Source organism: Thermobia domestica, chromosome 10 (genome assembly GCF_964235325.1).
Source record: "Thermobia domestica chromosome 10, izTheDome1.hap1.1, whole genome shotgun sequence".
NCBI lineage: Eukaryota > Metazoa > Arthropoda > Insecta > Zygentoma > Lepismatidae > Thermobia > Thermobia domestica.
The window spans coordinates 154,183,292-154,209,197 of record NC_137463.1 but is presented as its reverse complement, the minus strand read 5'-3'; the positions used below and the strand labels follow the sequence as shown (position 1 = coordinate 154,209,197).

General features: G+C 37.7%; 1 protein-coding gene across 3 annotated transcripts in view; it reads left to right on the top strand.

Moving 5' to 3' along the window:
* LOC145662782 (inositol polyphosphate-4-phosphatase type I A) overlaps window positions 1-25,906 on the top strand; it is a 422,451-nt gene that overhangs the window by 357,605 nt on the left and 38,940 nt on the right. For all 3 annotated transcript variants that reach the window (XM_081728656.1, XM_081728655.1, XM_081728657.1), the window contains one exon: window positions 15,966-16,533. In XM_081728656.1, coding sequence (XP_081584782.1) covers window positions 15,966-16,533 — 568 coding nt within the window. The remainder of the gene's footprint in view (window positions 1-15,965; window positions 16,534-25,906) is intronic.

Below are 25,906 nucleotides of genomic sequence, written 5' to 3'. Positions count from 1 at the left end.
AATAGAAAATGGTAAAATCTGGATCAAATTGGATTGCAGAGAGGATATGGGCATCTCAAGAAGGACGAGGGGGGTCCAAATAATTCTGCCAAAATTTCGATTGGTAATTTTTCTAAGAATTCCTGCCCAATAGTGGGCCTCGTTTTTTGTATAGCATTAAGATGATGATTTCAATATTTCCCTATTTGAAATACCCATATACTGAATGTTATCGTGAAATAATGTATAAATAAAAATATTTCCCCAAAATATAGTTACAACAGAGTTATCCTCAATTTCCACGTTACTTAAAAGTATAATTATAATCAATTGAAGATCATATATAAATTGAAACCTATTTCGGAAAAAATTAGCATAGTACAGTCGGTGATAAAAGTAGTGGACCTCTCCGAGCGGAGACCACATTACGTGATTGTAATGGTACATTACAAATATAACGGACGGTACGTACCTTTAGGTTTGAAAGTAATCTCCATCAGCATCCACCACCTTTTTGTCAACGTTCCTACAGCTGCACAATGCCCTAGTGATAAAATTCGGCGATCGTGAATGCAGTCCGTGAGTGCGTTCCGCAGATCTGCGTTATTTGCGAAAGATCTCCCACAGACATGGTTGTCGAGGGAATAAAACAGGTGGTAATTTGTTGGTGCAAGGTCTTGTGAATACGGTGCATTGCACAGTATGTCCCAGTCAAGTTTATGGAAGTTCTGCCGGGTCCTTGCCACATTTGACTTGGCATTATCGTGCAGTGATAGAAGATGTGTTCAGGTGTTCAGTGAGTAAGGACAAACAATCTGTCACTTGTTGTTCCTTGTTAGCTGCCGACAGTGTGTGGGGTACCCATTTGCTTAACTTGTATGACTTGCCTATCCCATATACATGCAGTCTGACTGTTTCAGTGGAAACATGGAACCTTTTTGCAAGTTCATCATATATTAGATCACTCAACCTAATTGGCTGCTTTCAGGATCTCATCGTCCAACACATGTGGTTGTCAACTGCGAGGTTTATCCGAAAGGTTCACATCTCCTGAACAGAATTTCTGGAACCAGTGCCTTGCGGTGCGTTCGTTCACGGCATCCTCTCCCAAATGCCTGGCATATGCGGCTTCTTGAAGCGGCAGCTGACAGGTCCAGTTTAGTCATACAACAAACAGATGTGAACAAACTGCTTGGATACTCCATTTCTCTTCCAACACTGGACGAGCTATGACTGCTGTATGTTCGCAACGTGCCTGTATTACTGAAGGTCGATGATCAGATTAACTCCTGATCGCTTGGCAGGCACGTGCGTCATTTAATTTCCTCCCTGTGAGCGCATGGTTAATAACTAACCAACTAACTCTATGGCCTATGGAACCCGGAGGTTCAATGCCGCGTTCACAAAAGCTCTCCACTGACTTCTATCCTTAGCTAATTGGATCCAGTTTCTACTTTGTATTCCTATATCTGCGAGATCCATCTTAACATTGTCCTCCCATTTGCGCCTAGGTCTTCCTAATGGTCGTTTTCCGATTGGTCTTCCAGTCAAGACTTTGAAAGCGTTTCTACTTTCTTCCATTCTAGGCGCATGGTTAATAGAAGGTCAAAAATGTCAAGAACTTTTTTTGTAACTTCGTACTTTAATCCACATGGATCTTGAGTACACTACATGTCGGGACATGGCACGTACGAAGAAGATCTATACCGTCTGGGATTGAAGAGAACACCTCTATGTTATTGCTGAGTAAACGAAGCCCGGAGCACAAAATGTTTTTTTAAATAGACACATTAGCAACCCAACCGTCGGTACCCTTGGGGAACAACTAAAATATATTCAAATAAAGAAATACTAAATGATGAAATAACTTATGAAAAACTAAATATACTAACTTCTGCAATATCACTAGAAATGAAGAACAAATACGTAGAAGAAAGAACTAAACCGAAACTAATGTCTCTCATCCCACTCCTCAGATCGTCCCTGAAAGCTTTAAAACAGTGAAAGCAAGCAACAAAACAAGGAAAATTCAAGCACAAAAGTGAGAAATGTGTGGAAGTGAAAGTGTAATAGTGAACTCTAAAAAAAAAAGCTGTCCTCATGTTTGGATGCAGGAGTTTGGTGTCCATTCACCTGGAATTCCGGAGCGGTTTGGTTGTGAACCACTTGTGCGTGTTAGTATATCGAGTGAATGTGTGGCGATGGTACAAATCGGTTAAAATTAAAATTAAAAAGTGTGTCAATGGTGTTGTTATCTACACAAGTTTAGTATAATATATATGAAGTAAATAAGTTTAGTACACTTCCTCTCCGAGAAACAAATAAATAAAGTAAAATAAAAAGCTTTAAATAATAAGAAAAATCACACAAGTGTGAAAGAGAAATCTGCAAAACCAGGAACCACACAGAACAAACCTGCTCTTATATATACAGTGTGTTCATTTATTTTGTAGCCAGAATCCACTGGTGAAATCCTCACACCTAAACAATTAAAAAAAAGTCCATATAAACATAACGCGAAAACCGCGTTGTTTCAAAGTTACGAGATGCCGAAATTGAGTAAATTGTAACTTTGAGACTAACTCGAAAACTATGAAAGACATCAAAGGCGGTTGAAAAAATATTAGAGGAAATAGTACACTGTCAATCTAAATAACAATGTTTCAGAGTTGGGGGGTTTCGGCGCAACGGATTTTATAGAGCGATCTGCGGTATAGGTTCCACTCTTCCACCTCTCTCTCTAAATCATGTACGCAGGTACAACCGGCCCTGTATATATAGGGTGTAACAAAAAGGTACGGCAAAATTTCAGGGGCAGATTCCTTATGGGTAGAAAAGCAAAAAACGTTCATATGACCATATATCGGGAAATGCTTCGTTACAGAGTTACAGCTGCTTGACGGTGAAAATAGTCACATTCTGATCGCCCCTTAATGTGACTCAATTTAAACCTTAATAACTCAGCCCCTAATTAAGCTAGGAAGATAATTTTAGCATCTATGTGTTCCTGAAGGATGAAGCTTTCCACCGATCTGTATTTCATGTAGGTGGGGGATACCACGGCGAACGAGAGAGAGTAACTATGTTTTTTTGTTTTCATCAGGATTTTGGGGATGGCATTCCTTCTCCCTTGCGGGTACACTCAAAAGTTGATATATGAAGCAACGAAGTAGTCCACTATGTGGTAATACCCTGTATATGTACTTGTTGCTTATATGGGGTGAAGGGGGAGGGCAAAGTTGGCCAATTGTTTGTCTCAGTTTTTGACGTAAATTACATTTATTTTCAGGGCGGCTCCATATAAGACGACTTCTACGAATATGGCGGAAATTGCACAAATGTTACCTTGTTGGAATTTGTGTTCCATGAGCTTTCCAACGATGTATTAATCGTGACTCTGTGGTAATTAGAAAGGTCACCAGAACCCCTAACGTGAAAGCCTATGATTTCGTTCAAATCCCTGGCGGGCGTTCAAAGGTTAATTTCCTGATTGTTAAAGTGCAATAATACTGTAAATGGAAAAGTGAAAAGCACAACCACTCTTGCTTGTCAGAACCAAAGATCGAAAGAACAACGCATTATGCGGAGCTACAACCACGAACACAAAATGTTATGCGTCATCAGAGCCAAGAAATCGATGCACGTGTTTACTTGCAATATCATAGAATTAAACACAGACGTAATGCCTTAGAGTAAATGTTGAAAATGCCCATCTTGTGCCCGAATTCAAACTTTAACGTGTCGCCGCATGGGAGCATGAACGCACTTCCAATTTCCAGGGATGTTCCTTATTCTCTGGCAACCTGTGTCGATACGAATACAAAGTGTTTCTACAGTATCCACAGCAAACTCGTACACCAAAGATGTTAAGTGCTCCCATAGGTAGTAATCTAAGGATTTAGATCTGGTGAGCGCGGAGGCCAAGCAACTGGTCCTTCATGCCCTATCCATCTATCAGGAAATACATTTAGATACTTCTTCGCCGTAACATAGAAACGAGGGGTCGCACCATCATGCATGAAATGTACAAATGAACTCAGAGCCAGGGGTAAGTTATACAATGCATCCGGAATATGTGTTTCCAAGAAGTCCCGATAGGTATTTCCCGTCAGCTTCTGCGGGAGTATGTGTAGGCCTAGTAAAGTGTCGCCGACAATACTGCACCAGATTATTGTTGATGTCTTCTAGGACTGATCACATGAGGATTATCTTCCACCCAAATATGTACATTATGTAATTGAAGATGCCTTCTCGTGTGAACTGAGTCTCACGACAACATTATTGCGGATGGAAAGATAGGATTAACGGCACAGAGGTGGAGGTAGAGGTCTGCACGGGCTCGGGCCGGGCTCGTGTCTACAAAGCTTATATTACTTCGGGCCCAGGCTGGGCTCGGGCCGTAAATTTTTAAATATGCAACCATATTTCTCGGGCCTTTTCGGGTCTAACTTTGTTAATATACTGTACAACGATATACATTGCACCGTTCTTTCTGAAGAACTTTTGAAGCACAACTTTAAAATTAAACCTCTAATTGCTGTAAATAAAAATACAATTTTGCGTTAATTATTAAGTTTCTGTAATTCGGGCTTATTTCTGTCTCATTTGATTATCACACGGGCTCGGGACTAAATGCTAAAATATATTTCGGACTCGGGTCGGGCTTCACATTGTAAATTCACGAACCCGGGCTAAAAATTCCGGCCCGTGCGGACCTCTAGCTGGAGGTACCACTGGATAAAGCTTACTCGCGGCAGATGATCGGCTTGCTGACCTAATCCTCTTGTGCTGCACACATGACTGTCCCTCACAGCATCTAAAATAGCTTCAAATGTTTTTCTGTCTGGACAGCACCGTTCGGAGTATCTCAGCTGATTCAGCCGTCGTACTTCGAGTGCATTATCGTCCGCTAACCCCTATGTGAAATGCATATCGACCAATTCCGCATGTGTGTGCATGTTGCACCTGTGTCCTACTGCCCACAGATACGCAGCTATACTTGTTCCACAATCACGTATTCTCTTGTTCCACAATGCCACCTGTTGTCAGTAGCATCACGTTTTCTCTTGCACGGCACAGTTGGAAGTCACTTTAACCGTCCTCTTCTGTTTTCTCTTGGAATATTAATATACTCATCAGTGGATAATAAATAAAAATAGTTCTGGCGCAGTTACAGATTACACGTACCCCGTTCTCTCCACATACTCGTATTTGATTATTACTAACACTGACAGTGGTGATGCGAAACAGAAAAGGACTGTGAAATTAACAGTAAATTGTACCGGACAAGAGAAGACGTAGTGAAAAGTGACTACAAGTAGTGGTATGCAGCGGAAACAATGTGAAATATGAACAACTGATATTGTGACAGTGGTGCTGAAAAGCAGAAGAGGACGGTTAAAGTGACTTCCAGCTGTGCAGTGCAAGAGAAGACGTTGTGCAACTGACTACAGGTGGTATTGTGGAACAAGGAAGTACGTGGTTGTGGAACAAGTGTAACATGCGTATGCATTTCACATAGGAGTTGACGAATGCACTCGAAGCACAGCGGCTGTATAAGCAGAGATACCCCGAACGGCACTGTCCAGATAGAAAACACATTTGAAGCTATCCATCGCCGCCTGTGTAAACATGTGAATTTTGGGCCACTTGCCGCTGGAAACAGTGGCAGGTCAAGAGCTATGACCCCACAAGCAGAAGAGCAGATTCTAGGTGCTGTGAGGGACAGGCCTACGTGCAGCACAAGAAGATTAGTTCGGCAACTACGTGTAAACCGTGTGCAGATGTACGTCGTCGAGAAGCCGGTATCCAGATCACCTACAACGAATGCAGTTTTTGTTAGCAGCCGATCATCTTGCCGCGGGTACGCTTTATCCAGTGATACCTCCAGCACTGTACCGTTAATCACATCTTCCCATCCGCAATAGTGTTTACAAATGAAGCTCAGTTCACACGAGAAGGCATCTTCAATTACCATAATGTACACTCATGTCCAAAATGATTGTCGCATAACTGTCTTCTTGTAAGAATATAATTTGATAATGATTTTACAGGATACTTTTAATACTGATACTATGTGTATAATCGGGAAATGTATATTTGTGGCAAATTTCATGGGAAATGAATTATAAATACGAAAGTTAGAAGGAGTAAAACAAAATGTTGCCAAGTGGACAAGAAAGTTTTATTTTCCTTTTTTTGTTCTTATTTTCTGTTCTTTTGACATAAAATGTGCCACATACATGTCTTTGCCGCTTATACACATACTAACATTATAAGAAATACCGGGCGAATTCGTTATCAAATTATATTCCTACAACAACATATTTATAGGCATGTGACAATAATTTTGGACACGAGTGTACATGTTTGGGCTGACGATAATACTCATGTCATAAGTCCCAGAAGACCTCGACAACAGTTTGCTCTCAATGTGTGGGGCGGAATTATCAGTGACACCTTACTAGGCCCACACATACTTCCGCAGAGGCTGACGGAACACATTTCGGATATATTGGATAACTTCCCCGTGACTCTGCTTCCATTTGTGCATTTTATGGATGACGGTGCGCCGCTCATTTCTGTGTTACGGCGCGGCGTGAGCGTGAGGAGACACAGTGCTTCCATTGTTTAAACGGGTTTTGGTCTTCGGGTCATACTGATAAATGTTTCATTCTGTGTAATTAACCTGATATTATTATTATTATTATTTTACTCAAGAAGTTACGAGAACAAGTGGGTTAGCCCTCTTTCTGAAAAGGTATAAGTAAATGGGAAATACATAATGAACTCCCTTTCGTCATACACAGGAATATGCTGGGTTATTTTATTTTCTCTATGGACCGTATTCTAATTTTGTCTGTGTTACCTACTTTGCGAATTGTTATTCAACGATTTTCTGTGGTAGTGTTCATCTTCTTGATGGTGTCTTCATGAATTATTGATTATGGTCTGTCTTAAGCTGGGATCTTTTCACTAACGTCCGTTTACATTTATTTTGCCGTTGCCATTACGCATGGTATCCTAAGATAAGTCATCTAGGCTCTACCACCATCTCTTACTAGGGATGATTCCATACCGGGACCAAGTATCTGGGAAAAACCTATATATCGTCTGAAAGCTCTTGCCATGAGAAACACAGAACCGTTTTCAAATCACGGGGAAATCCGCAAGCTGATCCTATAAGGGGCCAGTTTGTTGGTGTTGTGACTCTATGTATGGCATATTCGACAAATGTAAATTGAATGTTACGATGTATCACGCGTAAGCACCTGAGCCCATCATGTTCCTTTTTGGCTAATTGAAACGTTTCCAAGCTTGGCAGAAACATCACATGACATATAGCAAAAAGACCTTGACTGTAATCTCCCAACCATTGTAGGTTGTCAGTGTTGCCAACAAATGTAAACATCACAGTGTTGAGTGACATGCGTCTCATTGAACGAATATATAACAAATGTGACAGAAGCAGCATTGGACAATGGAAAACATAGCGTGAGTGTCTCCATCTCCCAAGCTCCCCAATGTGGCAGTATTGCCAAGCAATGCGAACATTCGAGATTTAAGCACGAAGTCTACATCATTGGCAAACATAATTACATTGTGACATACACTAGGTTTGTAGTGTTTAAATATCGAGGTAGTTAGGGTTTTTGAGTATTTATTCTTGGTAGCCAAGTATTTTTGCCTCTTATGTATTAAATTAATTTAAGGATAATATTTTTTCTACAACAAGCAAGGCTTTATTTTTATGAACTAAAAGACTAAAGATACAAGAATATTTTTTTTATTATTACTTGGGAAAGCCAATTCGCTGAGCTTGGAGCCTATACAAATGAAAGTCTTTGATATATAAAAGTGAAAATTACAACTTACTGTAATAAAAGTAATTGTCCATTCATGCTGTACAGCTATCTTTGGATTAAAACTTGAACGAATACTAAATGAGTTACTGGTTAATTTCTGGATAATGTCTGGATCTCTCCCTTACCTTTTTATAAGCAAAAACTTTCCTCATTTAGACCCTAAGGTTTTCCATAACAGCTTTTTTATCGTTTTGTTTTTTTAATTACTTTTCACGCTGTGACTGCCGGAGAACTTCATTAGTCCACGATAAGTGTTACTGTTTGTTAAAATTTCTTTTTTAAAATTCCTTTTTTTACCTAATTAAGTATTATCTTATTACATATATTTTTTACATATAATTGTTAGTTTTAACGTCACAAAACAATATTGGTTATTTAACTAAGAATAAAAGTTTTTTATATATATATTTTTTTACAATATGATAAAAGAACTTTTTTTAAACTCAAGTTCTGTAATTTCATTACAGTAGTATGTTAGTGTATACCCACAAGCACCCATATTGTCAGTTATGTCCGTAAATGCGGTAGATTTCATGCGAAAATCTTGAGTGTTCGCATTGGTTGGCAGCACTGTCACACTCGAATGCTTGGGAGACGGGGACACTCACACTATATTTTCCATTGCCCAATGCTGTTTCTGTCACATTTGTTACATATTCGTTCAATGGCACGCACGCCATTTTCAACATTGGGATATTTACACTTGTTGGCAACACTGACAATCTACAATGGTTGGGAGACGGTCACACTCAACATCTTTTTGCTATAGTGTCGTGTGACGTTTCTGATAAGCTTGGTGTATAAATATTTCATGGTACGGAACCTGTTTTACAACTTCTCATTTTTACACATGGTTGGCAACACTGACTAGGGATGGCCTTTTTCGAAAGATCCGTTTTTCGATTTTCGGAAATTTCATTTTTCGCTTTTTCGAAAAATTTTTCTTTTTTCGAGAAAATTTCGTTTTTCGGAAATTTTTTTTTTTTCGATTTCTCGCAAAATTTTTCGTTTTTCGTGTTTTCGAAAACAATCGTTTTTCGTGTTTTCGAAAAATCGTTTTTCGTTTTTCGAAAAAATTCGGTTTCCGTTTTTCGATGATTTTTCGTTTCTCGAAAAGTTTTCGGAATTCGTGGAATGATAATGTGGGAGGAAATGAGAGTACCTCGGGAAAACACACGAACACGATGTTGTCTGCCCCACGAACTTACTTGACCTGGGATCAAATGCACAAAAGGTAAGCGTTCTAACACTGAGCTACCGTGTCCCCTTGGATTTGGATTTAATGAAAGGATAGTGTATAATGCCTACTATTGACGAAACTCATTCAATCACGACCCAAATTAGTATGGTTATGGACTGCGATGTATTTAGTACACACGTTAAATATTATGGTGTTTGGGACTTTGGTTCCAGAGTTATTGCTAATTAAATTTGTCTTTTAAGTTAATGATATCAAGAAATTTCACTAAGACGCATGATATTGATCTTGACGAAAGTTGGTAGGGTCGTAAATATTGACAAGCTTGGTATGCATGGATGCTCAGTATAAAATATTATGGTGTACAGACTTTTTGTTCCTGAGTTATTAGCTATCAATATTAGGTTTGGAATCAGTGAAATCAAGAAATTTGATTAAAGCGCGAAAGATGGAACTCATCCGATTTTTACCAAACTCGGCAAGGTGGTAGATCTTGACGAGCTTAGTAACTATAAAGGTAACCAAGAAAGATCTATCGCTTTTTCACCCAACACCTTCAAACATCGATATGTAACCTAAGACATACCTGGAAGATCAAAAATAGTCTCCATCAGCATCGACGACCTTCTGCCAACGTTTTGGAAGGGCATGCATTCCATCGCGGTAGAACTTGGTGGGCCGTGAAGCGAAGAAGGTATCAAGTGCATTTTTCACCTCTTCTAGGGATTTGAACTAGCGTCCTCTAAGCTGATTGTCCAAGGACGGTGCAATGACCGGGGAGTATGGCGGATGAAATAATGTTTCCCACCCAGAGTGTAGAATGGTGTCCCGGGTATCCTAGCCACGTGAGACTTAGCATTGTCCTGTAACAGGAGGACCCCTTTGCGATTCAGAAGTGCTGGCTCTAGAGTCTTGAGTTTTTTCTTGAACACAGCTCAACTGCTGACAGTACACAGTTGCAATGATGCTCTGACTAGCTGGTAGCAGTATATTTTTTTTTTCTTTCAAAATACTGTCCAGAAAATTTGGACTTGAACTTAGTAAAATCAAGAAATTTCATTAAAACGCGTTAAACTCATCCGATATTGGCCGAAGTTGATACGGTCATAGACTTTAACGATTCTGGTACGCGTGCAAGCTCAGCACGAAATATTGTGATACACAGACCTTTCGTTCTCGGTTCTTGAGGGATATAAATTAGAAATAATAATTCACAAAGGTAAACAGTGTAAAATTTATATTTTACAGAATACTTAAAAAATAATTATTTACTAATAGTGATTATTAATGTGTTATCGACAATATGGCATTACTGCTGTATCGCCGGACCAATTTGAAAATCGAAAAATAGAGCAAAATATACTGTATTCGGTTATATTTGGTTGGGTTACGTTAAGTTACGTTAGATTATGTTATTAGGTGCGCAGTCTTACTATACAGATCCATAGTATAAGTAGTAATAGGAGTAGGAGTAGGAGTAGCAGTAGTAGTAGTAGAAGGAGTAGGGGTGGTGGTAGTGGTGGTGGTGGTGGTGGTGGTGGTAATAGTAGTAGTAGTAGTAGAAGGAGGAGGAGGAGGAGGAATAATGGGTTAGAAGCCCCGCATGGGTTGGTTGGGTTCTATTCTCGACATGAAATGGGCAAATTAAAGATTTGCCCAAATTTTTCTGTACATTTTACAATCTATGGATCCGTATAGTAAGGCCTACCTCTCCGCGAAATAGTCCATCCGCCTCCACATACAGTGCCGCTTACAACATCAAAAACTACCAGCAAATACAATCACTTTCTGAGCTTTTACTATTCCCCTTACCTGACTTTCAATCACTATTCCTCATAAACTTAAATAAATTCTCCAATTGACCCGGTAAATTTCCTAAAATTGGTCCGGCGATACAGCAGTTGACTCGACAATATATTTTATACTGTAAGAAAAGACTAACAAATTACCAAATAGAAGGATCCTGTATAGGCTAACTGATCGTGATAGTATCAGACAACTCTGTAATAAATTGACTTTTAACAATTGATTTTAACAAAATATGAAACATGAAGTAATTATATGTACTGATATTGATTCTAAAGACTTCTCACTAAGATCTCCATTCATTTCTCTTATTTTCTATAACTAATTAAGTCAGTACCAAAAACAATTTGATTGCTTTCGAAAATAGGCAATTTAATACTAACATAATACTATTGAGTGGTTTATTTGTTCTAAAGATGTTTTATATACGGTAGGACAAAGAACTAAGTATCTGACTATAATAATCTCATTAAACGAGAATTCAAATTTTAAATAGGTGGGTCTTCGTTTTCGTATTAGTTTTTACTGCTACTAACTTCAGTAGCAGAATACTACTAAGAGGAAATATTTTTTATTTGGTTGTTTGTTGAAGTTCAGCGTCCCTTTTCAGTATCGAGCGAGACTATAAAAGACGTGGACCTACAATTTAAAGTGGAATCAGAACAACCATAACACGTTCAATGTTTTCCCACTCGGGACCCTGTGCATCAAAGGAATACACGCTAAACGTTTGTCGCTTCCTAGTACCTCTCTCGTTTTATGAGAAAAAAAAATATTGTAACCAGAGATATAGTAAGTATTTATCACTTTCGGTTGCATTAGAGATGGAAACTACCATTTGGGCACAGAATCCATATCAAAAACTGCTTCCGGCTGTCGTGTTTTCTTTACTATGAAATCGGAAATGGTAGTTTCTCACTATTTCCGGTTTACATAGAGAGATAGCGATCGAGATGACAATCTTCGAATCCTGGATTCATATTATATTTCGTTATCTCTTATTATTTTTGCTCTATGGTGATCACTATTGAAATTAGAATGCCAGTAAATTTCTACCACAGGATAAAACTTGGAGAAGTCTATTGCCAAGGTACTGAATTCATGCTTCTCGCTAACTATTACCGTGCTTGCTCTATGGTGATCAATACTGAAACCGGGAGTTGTGATCAGGGGCTGATCCAGGACGGACTTCTGGGGTTGGTGGCGGTGGGTTGTAATACTGCTACTTAGAGCTGTTTTTAAGAGCTCCAAACTCTGTGATGAGTTTTATTTATATATAAAATAAGAAAGTGTCCTCTTCTGGGGGAAGAGCGCCCCTGGTTGTGATATATTTTTCCTACTTCCTGTTTTTGTAGAGAAACAAGTGAGTTTCGTTTCACAGTGTAAAACTACGGTAGACTTCCAATCTATGCGAATTGAATACTTAAACTTCAGTACAACAAGTAGCACAACTAAAACTCCTGGTTGGAATTAATAAGATCAAAGATAGAATCTGTTCCTCGGACGCTGAATCCGTATCAAAAAACCGTTTATAGCTATCACTTATCTTTTTTGTTCTATGGCGATAAAGACTAAAAGCAGGAATGGCTAATTTGAACCACTTCCGGCTTGAATAGAGGGTTAAGGGAGGAGATGGAATCTATTCTTAGGACGCTGAATCGATTTCAGAAATATCTCTTCTCGATATCTTTTATAGTTTTTGCTCTATGAATATAAGTATTGGAACCGAAGGTAGTAGTAAATTTCAAGCATTTCCGGTTACAAAAGAGTGAAGCAGGTTATGACGATATGTTCTCTTAAAACCCTAAATTGATTCCAGAAAATTGCTTGTCGCTACCTATTACAATTTTTGTTTTATCGCGACAAGTGTTAAACCGGTTAATGAAGAAGGTGGAATCTATTCTTGGGATGCTGGATTGATTTTTTAAAAAATGCATCTCGATATCTCACCGATTTTGTTCTATGAAAATTAATATTGCCTATAAAATCATAATAAACTTCAACCATTTTTGCCCTTGTGGAGTGTCGCGGATTGTAATGGTATTTCCTCTTGAGACGTTGAATCGATTGTAAGTGAACCACTTGTCGCTATCTATTACCAATTTTGCTCTGTGGTAATAAATGTTGAAGCTTTTAATCGTTAATTTGAACCACTCCTGGTGTGAATAGAGATCAAGGGAGAACGTAGAGCCTATTCTTAGAACGCTTAATCGATCGCGAAAAACCGTATCACGATTTCTCCAAATTTTTGCTCATTATTGAAACTTATAAAAATCAGTATTGAAACCAATATACTAGTAAATTCAGCCACTTTCGGTTTCGATAGTACTGTGGGTTGAGATGATATACAGCTTATATCCTCTTGAGACGCTTATCGAGTCGATAAAAAAAAAATTTAAAAAAAACTTGTGGCTATCTATTACTATTTTTGTTCTATATCGATCGATGTTGAAACCGAAAATGTTATTTTAAACAACTTCCGATCTGAATAGAGGATTAATGGAAATGATAGACCTATTTCTTGGTAGCTAAATCGATTGCGAAAATGTACATCTCGATATCTCGTAATTTCAGTATTGAAACCGGAAATAATAGTAAATATAAAAAATTTCTGTTTTGATTGAATGTTGTAGATAGTTATATGTTGTCTTAACACACTAAATTGTTTGCAATAAATCACTTCTCGTTATCTATTACTCTTTTCGTTCTATAATGATAAAAATTGAAACCAAAAAAAGGTTATTTGAACCATTTACGGTTTGAATGGAGAGTTAATGGAGGAGATCGAACCCATTATAGGGGCTCTAAATCGATCGCAAGAAACGACTTTTCAATATCTGTTACTGTTTTTGCTCTGACACCTGTCGACAGACAGACGGACAAAGCCATTCTAAAGACTTCCGACACTTATGCATAGCTTAAGCTGCAAGTGTAATAAGGGCGAACATTGAATATATTCTTGGAACACTGAATTGGTTCTTGGGACACTGAAAAACTGCGTCTTTCTATATATTATCGTTTATGTTCTGTGGTGATCAACAATGTAACAGAAAACGATAGATCTCTACCAATTCTGGATTAAATAAAAGTCAAATGCATTAGATGAATCTATTCGTGTTGCAAACATATGCTTCTCGCTATTTCTTACCGTTCTTGTTCTGATGCTAGCCGACAGACGAACAGATGGATAGACAGACAGATGAACATAGCCGTTCTATAAGACTTTCTATACGTATGCATAGTATAGTATAGTTTGGAAGTACTAACAAATGAAATGAATTCAGTTTGTTTTACTAAAATTATCCGTTTTTCGTTTTCCGAAAAATTTTTCGTTTTTCGTTTTCCGAAAAAGTTTTCGTTTTTCGAAAAAAATTTTTATTCGTTTTTCGAAAAAAATTTCGTTTTCCGTTTTTCGAAAAATTTTTCGTGTTTCATTTTTCGTTTTCGAAAAATTCATTTTTCGAAAATGTATTTTTCGAAAAAATGTGGTCATCCCTAACACTGACAAACTGGGGTTCTTGCGAGAGGAATACGTCCACAGTATATTTTCTCTAGTGACAAATGTTATTTATGCCACGTTTCATAGATATACATCCGGTGGTACAGAAACCATCTGCCACATTGTATTTACAATTAGTTGGCAACACTGACCAAATGAGTACGTCTGGGGGCAAAGTAATATTATCAAACTCTTGCCCGAATCACGTTCTGGGAGTGAACCGAAAAAGAACATGATGGGTTTAGGGACTTACGCGTGATGCATCGTAACATTCATTTGTATTTTTCGAAAAAATGTGGTCATCCCTAACACTGACAAACTGGGGTTCTTACGAGAGGAATACGTCCACAGTATATTTTCTCTAGTGACAAATGTTATTTATGCCACGTTTCATAGATATACATCCGGTGGTACAGAAACCATCTGCCACATTGTATTTACAATTAGTTGGCAATACTGACCAAATGGGTACGTCTGGGGGCAAAGTGATATTATCAAACTCTTGCCCGAATCACGTTCTGGGAGTGAACCGAAAAAGAACATGATGGGTTTAGGGACTTACGCGTGATGCATCGTAACATTCATTTTTATTTCTGCCGAATATGCCATACATAGGGTCAGAAACACCAACAAATTTGCCCCTTATAGGGTCAGGTTGTGGGTTTGCCCGTGATTTGAAAATGGTTTCGTACTTCGGGGCAAGAGCTTTCAGACGATGTATAGGTTTTCTCTAGGTACTTGGTCCCGATATGGAATAATTCCTAGTTAGAAAATTAATTCAAGAAAAGCAAACTGGTAACTGCTTACTACCACTGGCTTTATCGTCATACTTTCCTATACCTAAAATCTGTAAAACATGTTACGAGTTCAGGGCTATAACACAAACTATCACTTTTCAACCCAAGAGGTCGTAGGTATTTACAGCCAAAGGTTGCAGTCGTTCGAGTCTAATTCGTATCATCTCTGTACGTTGTTGCCATTAATAACAGTGGATTTATGTATGTGCAGCAGCGGAGCTCTTTCTCGTGTTTATACTCTGAGTACTCCGTAATGGTAATAGAGCACCACTATTGCTACGAAATTACCCAGTAATAGCCATAAAATTTTCCAATAGTTATCACATAAAAAGAAGTGAACTAGAAGCGTTTTAAGCGAAAGAACTTTCCATTTACACATGCATCTACCTTCAAATGTGATATTGTCCTACGATTAGCGGAAATGAGTCAGAAAAAAATGTGTAGTGTAGGCTTGTCATGTTTTTAATTTGCGTTGATACTCTGTACTTGTTGATATTACATGATATAATCTTTGAACCAAAAAGAAGTCATGACGTTCTAAGGGGGAAACAACAATAGTAGGTAAATTATTTTTTTAACTCAATGTGAAATTTACTAGAAATTGCCGCTATGGCCGTCATATTACCTTTTTTATACTTGCTTCAGCACATTTTGTTAATCATATTAGGTTACGTGAACTGTTTAGGTATTATATAAACTATTCGTTCAGTGCAGCATAACGAGCACCTAAATGCTTCTTTCAAAAATATACAGTTAGCTTTAATAATTGCAATATAAGAATCTGTGTTTTATAATTAGACAGTAAATATTTTTTATTTCAGCTGACGTCACTAGTGACTGGATTGTTGGCGAAACTATGGTGCCAAAAGCCTGACCCTACGTTTATTTTAATTTTGTGTCAACTGGGTCCTCTTGTGTCCTTCGAAGGACTTCTGAGCTTTCACGGAGATGAAATAGATATGTGGGGCGACATGGTTGTGGCTGTCGAAGATCTTCGTACAGTGGAGTTCGTTTTAGTGCATATAGAAGAAAACAATTGTTATTCATCTAGTCGGCACTACTATCATCCCAAAGGATTGAGTTTTCAAAGCATATCAGGCCAAAGAGAATTACCAGTGCCTCAGATTGTTGGTTCACGAAGTGCTCTCACGGTGAAGTTACCTGTACCTGAATCAGTATATTCATTATTACCCATAGATAAAGTGAAACAAATTAGTTTTTCTGTAACTCCTGTGTTTTTTAACGTTGGAATCAATGAAATGGCAACTTTAGCAGAAAAACTCGGTACTACTGGACCTCAAGATAAAAGCAACTTTGACAATTTTGAAAGATTAAATGAATATTATCATCGATTTAGGAAGCTTTCACTACCAGTGAATCCTGGAAGAAGTAAGTATTTTAGTTTTAGTTCAAGTTTGGAAGAGTGTCATTCAGCGTCATTTATGATTATGATGAGGCAAATTTTATATTTAGCAATATCCAAATATCATCTAATAAAAGCACATACGATACGTAATGCGAGCGTAATCTCGTCTGGTAACGCAACAGCATTAGATTTGTTGTTAAATGAACAAATCTGGTGCTGTTGTGTTACCAGATCAGATTAAGCTCGCATTGCGAATTGTATATGCTTTTATTAGATTATATTAAATGAACAACGCTCTCGTCTTTGACGTGTGAGATCCAGGTTTAATTTATTGGTGGTTCGAATTCCGCGTCCAGCAATGTTGGGAAAATGTGAGTCCAAGGAAGTGACTCTCCTCCCCTCTCCCAAGACTTACCAAGTCACTATGGATTCCATCATTGTGTCAAATAACAATTTATACATTTAATATCATTATCTTACAGCAAAATATTGATTACGCCCATCCATCTCCTAAACAAATTCTTGCGTTACTGTCCACGTTTGACATAGCCTCAGTTCCAGCATAATTAAGGCGTATAGTATAGGCTAGATTAGTAAATTTTGAAGCCCACACAGTGTGCGTGAATCAATTAACGAATGAAATAGTTTATTCTGTGATTCGATAAGCACAACGTACACAGTATTCAGACGCAAAAATTCTATATGCATATTACTATGTTTAAATGTTTAAAACTGAACGCAGAGGAAACATATCCACAAATAAAAAAAACTTCCCTGCAAAAATGCTCGTGTGATAAATAACAACAGCATTTTAAAAGTAACTTTTTGAACATTATGTATTCCCACATCTTACCTCGGTTTTTGTTACTAGGTTGGAGAAAGAAAACATCTTTTATAAATATTGTTACAATTCAATCATCACATAGATGCTTTCACACGTGAGTTTTGCTTTTGTGTAAATTTTATTGAATTTAGAACACACACAATTTATTTTAAAGCAATTAAACAAATCTATTCGAAAGCAAAGTCGTACAGCGTTTCAACTTAAACTATTAAACGGAAATGTATCTTATCAGATGAAACATTTACAAGCAGAGCCGTAGCTAGAGATTTCGGCGCCCGGGGCGAAGTAGAATTCGGCGCCCCCTACACTCACCTTACCAATAATTACATATATATATATATATATATATAATTATATATATAAGAAAAGCAGCTTTTGTTGTTATGCTACACTGAATTTTTATTAATCTTCTTGGAAGACCATTGCAAGAACCAAAAACGATCATTATGTATCCTTTTTCAAATAAGAGCTGTTTTCAAGAGTCTTATTTTGGACTTTTTGTTAAACTTGACAAAACTACCTTTGGTTGTATACAGATTCACTAGGAGAACAGTTATGAAAAGTTACTACTATTTACAACCGTTTCGTACTATCGATAAGAAATGAAATTTCAATACATTAAGAACTATGTGCTTTTAAATTGTTCGAAATGGGTGACAGTATCAATTTCCAGTAATAATTGTAAAATTTAAAATTTATTCTGTATGTGACCACATCAATAGCATTTTAATTTCGATCTTTTTACGGTAAGAAATATTTTGTGAAATACAATGGAAATTCAGGAGCCTTCTTTGTGAATTTCTAAATATTGATCGATGGAGGTGAAGAATATGTTCAATGTTTGTACTTAAAATCCAAAATATACTTTGGCTACTAAATATGTCTGAAATTATAGTAATTACTTAATTTCTTAGTAAATGAAAGTTCCGAATTTAAGGTACTTACACTAACACTTACATATATAGTGTGTGTACTTATATTTTGTATGTATGTAGATAGATAAAAACATCACACAACTAAACACGTATGCACAAAATAATATGCTGGCGATACAAAAAGTTGATGAAAAAAATGACCCCAATAAATTCCTCCAAATTGGAAGCATTTAATATGTCAATGGAATTTAAAAGTAAATCATTGGTAGTGATTAGTGTCTGAAAAAGTCGAACTTCATTGGGATAAGCCCCTATTCTACAACTGCTTGAAGTTCGAAAATGTTATTGTTCCCCTCGTTTACCATTATTTTTAATATTTCCGCGCAAACAGCAGTTTGAATATATCTCTTCACTCTTCTCACTTTCATACCTTCATTCTCACCGTCGCACAGTGGGACCAAACCAGGCAATTCTTAGCAAAAACTCGAAGAATGAAGTAAAAGATTGACTCGATATAATTTGTTATAATGAAACCTTAATAGTATACACATAAGATAGTGTGCAGGAAAAGAAGTGGTAGCAGTTTACAATGAACTCATGGGATGTGTAAATTTGGTTATCCACCGAAGTCGGAGAGGCGCTGCTTAGTGACAGAAGATAGGAAATGACTTTGAATGCGACTATTCCTACATTGCGTGTAGATATTCAGTGGCTGGTAAACATGGTGACACGACCGACATGTATGTATCGTTTTGTATATTTAGAATGTTGATGTGATGTGTAGTCAATAATCATATTTGGAATGATGCTAATATCATTATCATATTCCTATGATAATCCCCTACTTAATATCATATTTGGAAAATGCTGTAATACTGAAAGCATGTAAACTATGGTCAAACGATAGAATGGCATTTTAGTAGAAAATATGGCATAATATGTCTGTGATTTTTTAATATGTCGTATCGGAAACATTGTTCTTACTGTATTCAAAGAGAAAACTTGCACATATTTGCACTTTTGGGAAAAATAGCGTATGAAAATCTTTGAGGAAAACCGCATTCTGGATGCAATGCTGCTTTTAAATTGAGCTGGGATGAATGTGAGAACAAGTGTTAGGTTATTAGACTTGTGATCCCCATGTACGCAGTGACAAAGTTGAATATAGGTCGATTCTGGGAATTTTGCCCCCAGGCCTCGTTGAGGGCTTCGTCCCCAGGACCCATCTTGATTCCAACATCTAGTCATATTTCTCAGGCATTCACCAACAGAACTAAACTCTAGGCAAACATATTTGATTAATGGTGGCGGCATTTTGAAACTCCAATGTTTGCTAAACAATATATTGACCATAAGGTAAAACAATATTAAAAATGGTGTTGATCAATTCAGTACTTTTTTATTTTATTTATTTATTTATTTATTTATCTACTTATTTATTTTATTTTATTTTTTTTGTGACGCGTGCACAGAAGTGACATTGGAATCAACTGTAATGACCTCCGCTCGCTCCAGCTTAGTGTGTTCCAATCAAGCCCTGAAATGAGCTCACGTAATGCACGATGCAATATATGAAACAACCCGAACAGGTTACCGATGCGTGTAAATCACACTATGTTTAATATATCTGATAATATATTCATATCGAGAACTTGTAATGAGATAATTTTTATGTATTGAAGCGTCCTTGCATCTTCATTGTCATAACGAATCCTCCACAACTTTGAGGAGCAAGAACTTTTCTTCAATTTTATTACTCTTCAGTTGTAAAATAAATAAGTAAACTTTTTCCTTTCATGCGTAAGAATGTAAGCAAATCGTAAATTGACAAATCAAAGCATATTGCACACGCGTTTGTTTATGCCAATCATATAATGTTATATAATTTAAGCGCGAATATACAGAATATTTCCTTTTATGATGTAAAACTCTATAACTTTGATGAAATAATGTCGAAATACGAGGGCTAGTCAAGAAAGACTTGGACTGATTTTTTTTCTAGGCAATTTATTATTACTCAGCAACAGGCACATGATCCTTTTCAAAGTAGTCCCCGCCCATTTGAATGCACTTTTTCATTCGAGTCTTCCAGTCCTCAAACACGTGTCGCAGGCCATTCTTTGAGAGGTCCTTCAAAACCGCCTCCGATGCCTTCAGAACCTCGGAATTATCGGAGAAGCGGCGTGCACGCAGTCTGGATTTTAGGGCAGGGAATAGAAAAAAGTCGCACGGTGCGGTAGGCGTCTCCACCATCCTCAAACCTTTGCAACAGCTCCCTGCAAGTCTCCACTCGAACGGCCTTCTGCTCTGGTGTCAGGAGTCGCGGAATCCATCGCGCACACACTCGGCTCATGTGGAGGTGGTCATGCAAAATTTTGAAGGCACTGCCATGAGATATGCGTAGTGCGGCTGCCAGATCGTCGATACTGATGCGACGATCTTCTCTAACAATGACTGCTGCCGTGTTAATGTTCACCTCAGTAACAGCTGACGCTGATACACCTGGTCCACCAGCTTTCGTGATTGTCATTCGGCCCTCTTTAAACTCTTTGAACCACCAGAACACGGTACTTCGTGGCAGAGCGTCATCTTTGTAGGCTGCTCTCAACATTCCTAGAGTTTCTGTTGCATTTTTTTCCAGGCGATAGCAGAACCGTATAGCTGCAAATTGTTCATCTCGTAATGACTCCTTTTCTTCTACAGGCGACTTCTAGAGGCGGCGCAGAACATCACCTGCAATAAAAAGTCGTGGTTACCAAACATGCAATGATTCCTTAACAACATTTTATATATATGCACAGCAAGACCCACCCTACTTGTATGCCAAACTATGAAGCTCCAGCGTTAACAGAACTGCCGGGAAAAAAATCAGTCCAAGTCTTTCTTGACTTGCCCTCGTAACATTATTGCTGCCACTGCACATACCGAACTAATTGGTTTTCTTTCAATTTTCTGCTTCATATTGCGAATTCTTATTTTTGCCAAGAAGTCAGTGCTTTGGCCCCACTGTGCTTCGTGATTAATCCGATTGGGTAGAAAAACGTTTCGAACTGAGCAAACTCATCACTGTCAAAACGCCGAACACGACTTTGCTCGTTTCGGATTTTGCAAATGCTCCTGCATACACTATCAGTCATTACTCGGCACCACATGTCATTAAAAAATCATCTATAATAACTCTTTAAGCAATAAGTAAAATCTTGTTGTGACTTATTTAAACTCTTGGATTGCGAGCTAAGCAAGCAAGAAAATTTTTAAAAAATCGACGTATTTCATTGATAACCGACAGCAATATTGATCCAATAGGGCGCCAATACTTTCTGGGGGCGACTCATCTTTTACTCATGCCCAACACCACTTTCTCTTTTTCCTTGCTGGTTCGGCGCCTGCTGTCTTCCCCCCCCCCCTAGCTACGGCTCTGTTTACAAGACAACAGGGATATTTCTCTATTAATGTACACTTAAAAAATAAATAAATAAAAAGTAACGATGAATATAATTTTATCACCATATTTGGAGAACGAGAATTACAAAGTATTTTGATATAATATAATAACTTTTCTTCAGTTATTGGAGTCACATACAGATGTCTATCAATATTTTTTTAAAAAAATGCAATTTATCAGATTAATATAGCGTTGGACCACTTTTCGCTCTCAAAACAGCCTCGATGCGACATGGAATGGGGTCATAGAGGTCGTGAATGGTAGCAGGTAGAATATTACACATTTCGCGTGCAGTGCATCGCTCAGTTCCGTGAGAAAGGATATAGAGGCGGAAAATTACGCCTAATTCTTGTCTGCAAAACGGGCCTTAAATGTTCAGTTATCTTACGGGCTGGAGATTGGACGGACCAAAGGAGTTCAATTTCATCCGGATGTTCTTCATCCACGGCGTGAGGCTCCAAACTGTGTGAATGGGTGCCTTATGATCCTGGAATATGGCGTGATTGCTCGAAAACAACATCTAGATAATATGATGCACATAGTCCTCTAAAATGGCGACATACGCAACTGGTAAGCGTGAACATAGGACCCACTGAAAACGAGAACATTATCTAAGATTATGGGCCAGAGCATTTCAGAGGGGCCACCAAGTTTCACAGTTAGGCAGAACGGATTTTCGGTGGCGTTTGCCACACAAACACGACCCGTGGTTTGAAATGTGAACAATAACGCATCCAACCATATCACACGTTTCCGTCATCAGAGATGCATATTGCATGTCCACGGGTGCAATGACATATTGCTTAAGCGTAATGAACACTTACCAATGGTTTCGCGCATGCAACCCGACTTCATATGACCATGTCATATAACTTGCGGGAGACTGTGATTGTTGATACAGGCTGTGGGAAGTGATGCTTGGCCCCCTCCATAACTTGCATCGCAATCGTAGAACGGTTCTGATCTAGCTTAGTGGTTGGCGGGGCCTGTCACAAATAGTTTTCTTCCCGCCATTGTTCCTCTTCACCATTTGGTTTTGTTATTTTTGTAGGCTGTCACCACCTTGAATATTGTCTCTCACGACACATCCAACTCACATGTCACTTTCTTCGCGCTCCCACCCTATAATCAAGTTTCAATTATTTGCCTTCTTTGCAAATCAGAGAGGTTCATTTTACACTATCACCGTCTGCTCAGTTCAGTGTACACTGCCGTTTCAACAACAGCAGCTTGGCGCTGGGGTCACCTCCTAATCGTTGCCAACCCAAACATCTAACTTGTTTGGAACTCCAAGTATTTTATTATTTTGATTACCATCTGTGTATGCTATGCTTATTACATGAAATCTTTCGCTCCTTATCAAAATACAAGGTATTAGATCGTGAGCTTGAGTTCAAAGAGCGATCATTAAAAAACTTACTAATTAACTCACTAAATTTATTTATTTCGGCTTATTTTACATGTCGAGATTAAGGGTATATGAAGTCTTATGAGAGACTAAACATGGTACAAAATTTTAAGACAGTATAGTTTTACAATAAGAAAGAAAGCAGTCAGAATGTAAAAATAGAGAATTACTATACAGTGTGTTTCAAAACGACACTCAACAACTTTTCGGAAGTGATTGGTGACACCAAAATAAGAAACAAAAAAGTTCATATAAATTTATAGGGGGAAAAGTGCTTAGTTGCAGAGCTGGGACCGTTTAAAACCGTGCAAAAACCACACTGCAACACGCGTGCTTTCGAACATTCAAAACCGTAAGCGCGCTGTCCATATCAGCGTAAAGGAAGACGCACATATGTCACCCTAAAATGCATAGTTCAGCAATGAGGAATATGTGTGCAAGGGATTCCTATAATTCATATTCTCAGACTTGCTCCCAAAAGAACGCTCAGATATACTGTGACATAAAGAAACAGGTCTAAAGTAGGCAAAAGTTAAGCCTTGGCAGCAGTGAATAGGGAATGCGTCAACAAGAAATCGGAAGTGTTAGGAAACTGCAATTCCATGGCTTCTCGTATTCGCTTGTTGTGATATATTTTGTTCCACGGAATACTTCACTTCTTTCTTTAACATGTATGAGCATGAAATAATAAATCGTAGCACGCATTATTCCTAACACGAGGAACCGTGAGACTGGCATTCTCTAATACTTCACGCAGGCGCATTCCATATTTATTACTGTCAAGTCTTAATTTTTGCCTACTTTGGACCATCTTTAAGTCAGAGTATATCTGAGAATTCTGTTGGAAGCATGTCTGGTAGTTATGACGTGTAGAGACTCCTTTGCGTATTGCTTAAATATGCGTTTTTGGATGGAGTGTGTGCAACTCCTTTACGCTGATATGGTCTGTAACTCCATGGTTTCTCGTATTCAAATTTATGCGTGTTGCAGTGTAGTTTTCACATATTTTCCGATGCTACTGGCTCTGAAATTAAGTACTTTCCTCTATAGGTTCATATGATTTTTTTTCTGATCTTCGTGTCAGGAATCACCTCCCAAACATTGTCAGTGTTGTTTTGAAACACTGCGTGTGTTGTAAAGTAATAGACGCTTGCTCACTCATATTTACAAATATTATATTATTATACTATGATATACAGGGTGGACCATTTATTTTGATACGGCCTTGTAACTTTTTAACTAACGGACAAAAAACTCTGAAATCTTATACCATGCAAATGTCGGCAGGGGGATATTATTTCGAATACTCTCCGATATTACATGATTGACAGTAATACCAACCCTACATAAAGTTTTTTTCAAATGACACCATGTTATTGCATGTTTCAGATTTGGATCTTAAACGAAAACTTAAGATGTTATATTTATTATTGAGTGTTGCAAATTAAGGACGCTACAGTATCAAAAACAAGCAAATTTTGGTGGATTCTACAGCAGTAATAACGCAAGTGAGACACGCACAATTCGCATCCAAAGTACTTTATTGTCTGATACTGTGGTCATGATACGACGAATTTCGGATGAATTCGAAAAGTTACAAGGGATCGAATATTTGTCTTTTTTTCAAAAGCCTTTATTTCGAAAAAGTGATTATATAAATATCTCATCCAATAGAATAGATAGTTTTCAATAGACGTGAAGATTACAATGTCTTTTACATCAATTTAATATATTAGGCTTGTCTGAAGATATCGTAAAAGCTCTGTTTACACCTACCAAGAAGTATTCTTGTAATACTTAGAAGCAAAGTAAATGAAAAAAAAGTTTTAAAAAGTTACCACAAATACACAATTTTAAGCAATATATCAAATTTTACCATTTTCTTTTTCATATCTCCCGAATGGTTTGGAATATCAAATTACTGTAAGTGGCATTATGATCATGTCTTTTGAAAACCATGTACGTAATTGGATGTGATAATTATCTAAATACTTGTTCAAAGTGAAGTCCTTTGAAAAAAGTCAAATTTCTAATTGCTTGTATGTGTATCTACTTGTTCTAAATACATAATATAATGATCGTAGTATTCGATATTAAGATGTACATTCCCCCCCCCCTTCCCCGTCTCACGTTACTACTGTTGTAGAACGCTTCAAAATTTGTGATATTATAGCACCCTTAGTGTGGTAACTAACTGTATGGCCTATGGAGCCCGGCGGTTCAATGCCATGTTCGCAATAGCTCTCCATCGTCTTCTGTCCTTACCTAACTGGATCCAGTTTCTACTTTGTATTCCGATTTCTGAGAGATCCATCTTAATATTGTTTTCCCATCTACGCCTAGGTCTTCCTAATGGTCGTTCTCCACTTAGACTTCCAGTTAAAACTTCGAAAAGCGTTCCTACTTTATTCCATTTTGACTACATGACCAGTCCACCTGAGGCTCTTAAACCTCATGACTAGAGTCCGAATTTTTATGTAATATCAACCCCCTAAATATGTATAGAAATATGTAACAAAAATTGCTTAAAAATGTAAGAAATATGTAATATTATATAAGAATATATAATATTACATATGTTACATATTTATGAAAACGTAATATTAACACGCGTATGAGTGTGCAATATTTAACGAATTATGAAAATAAAAAGGAAAATCTACTACACTTTATCATGCTTAATGCAAGTCCCCCAATGAAGTGAAATGCTTCAACAGGTGAGACAGCCATACGTCATTGACGTGACTGATTGCAGGATAATAAAAATCAGACGCGAATGAAGGAAGATGTGAATCGGCTAGAGAAAAACAGGAAAGCTCCGAGA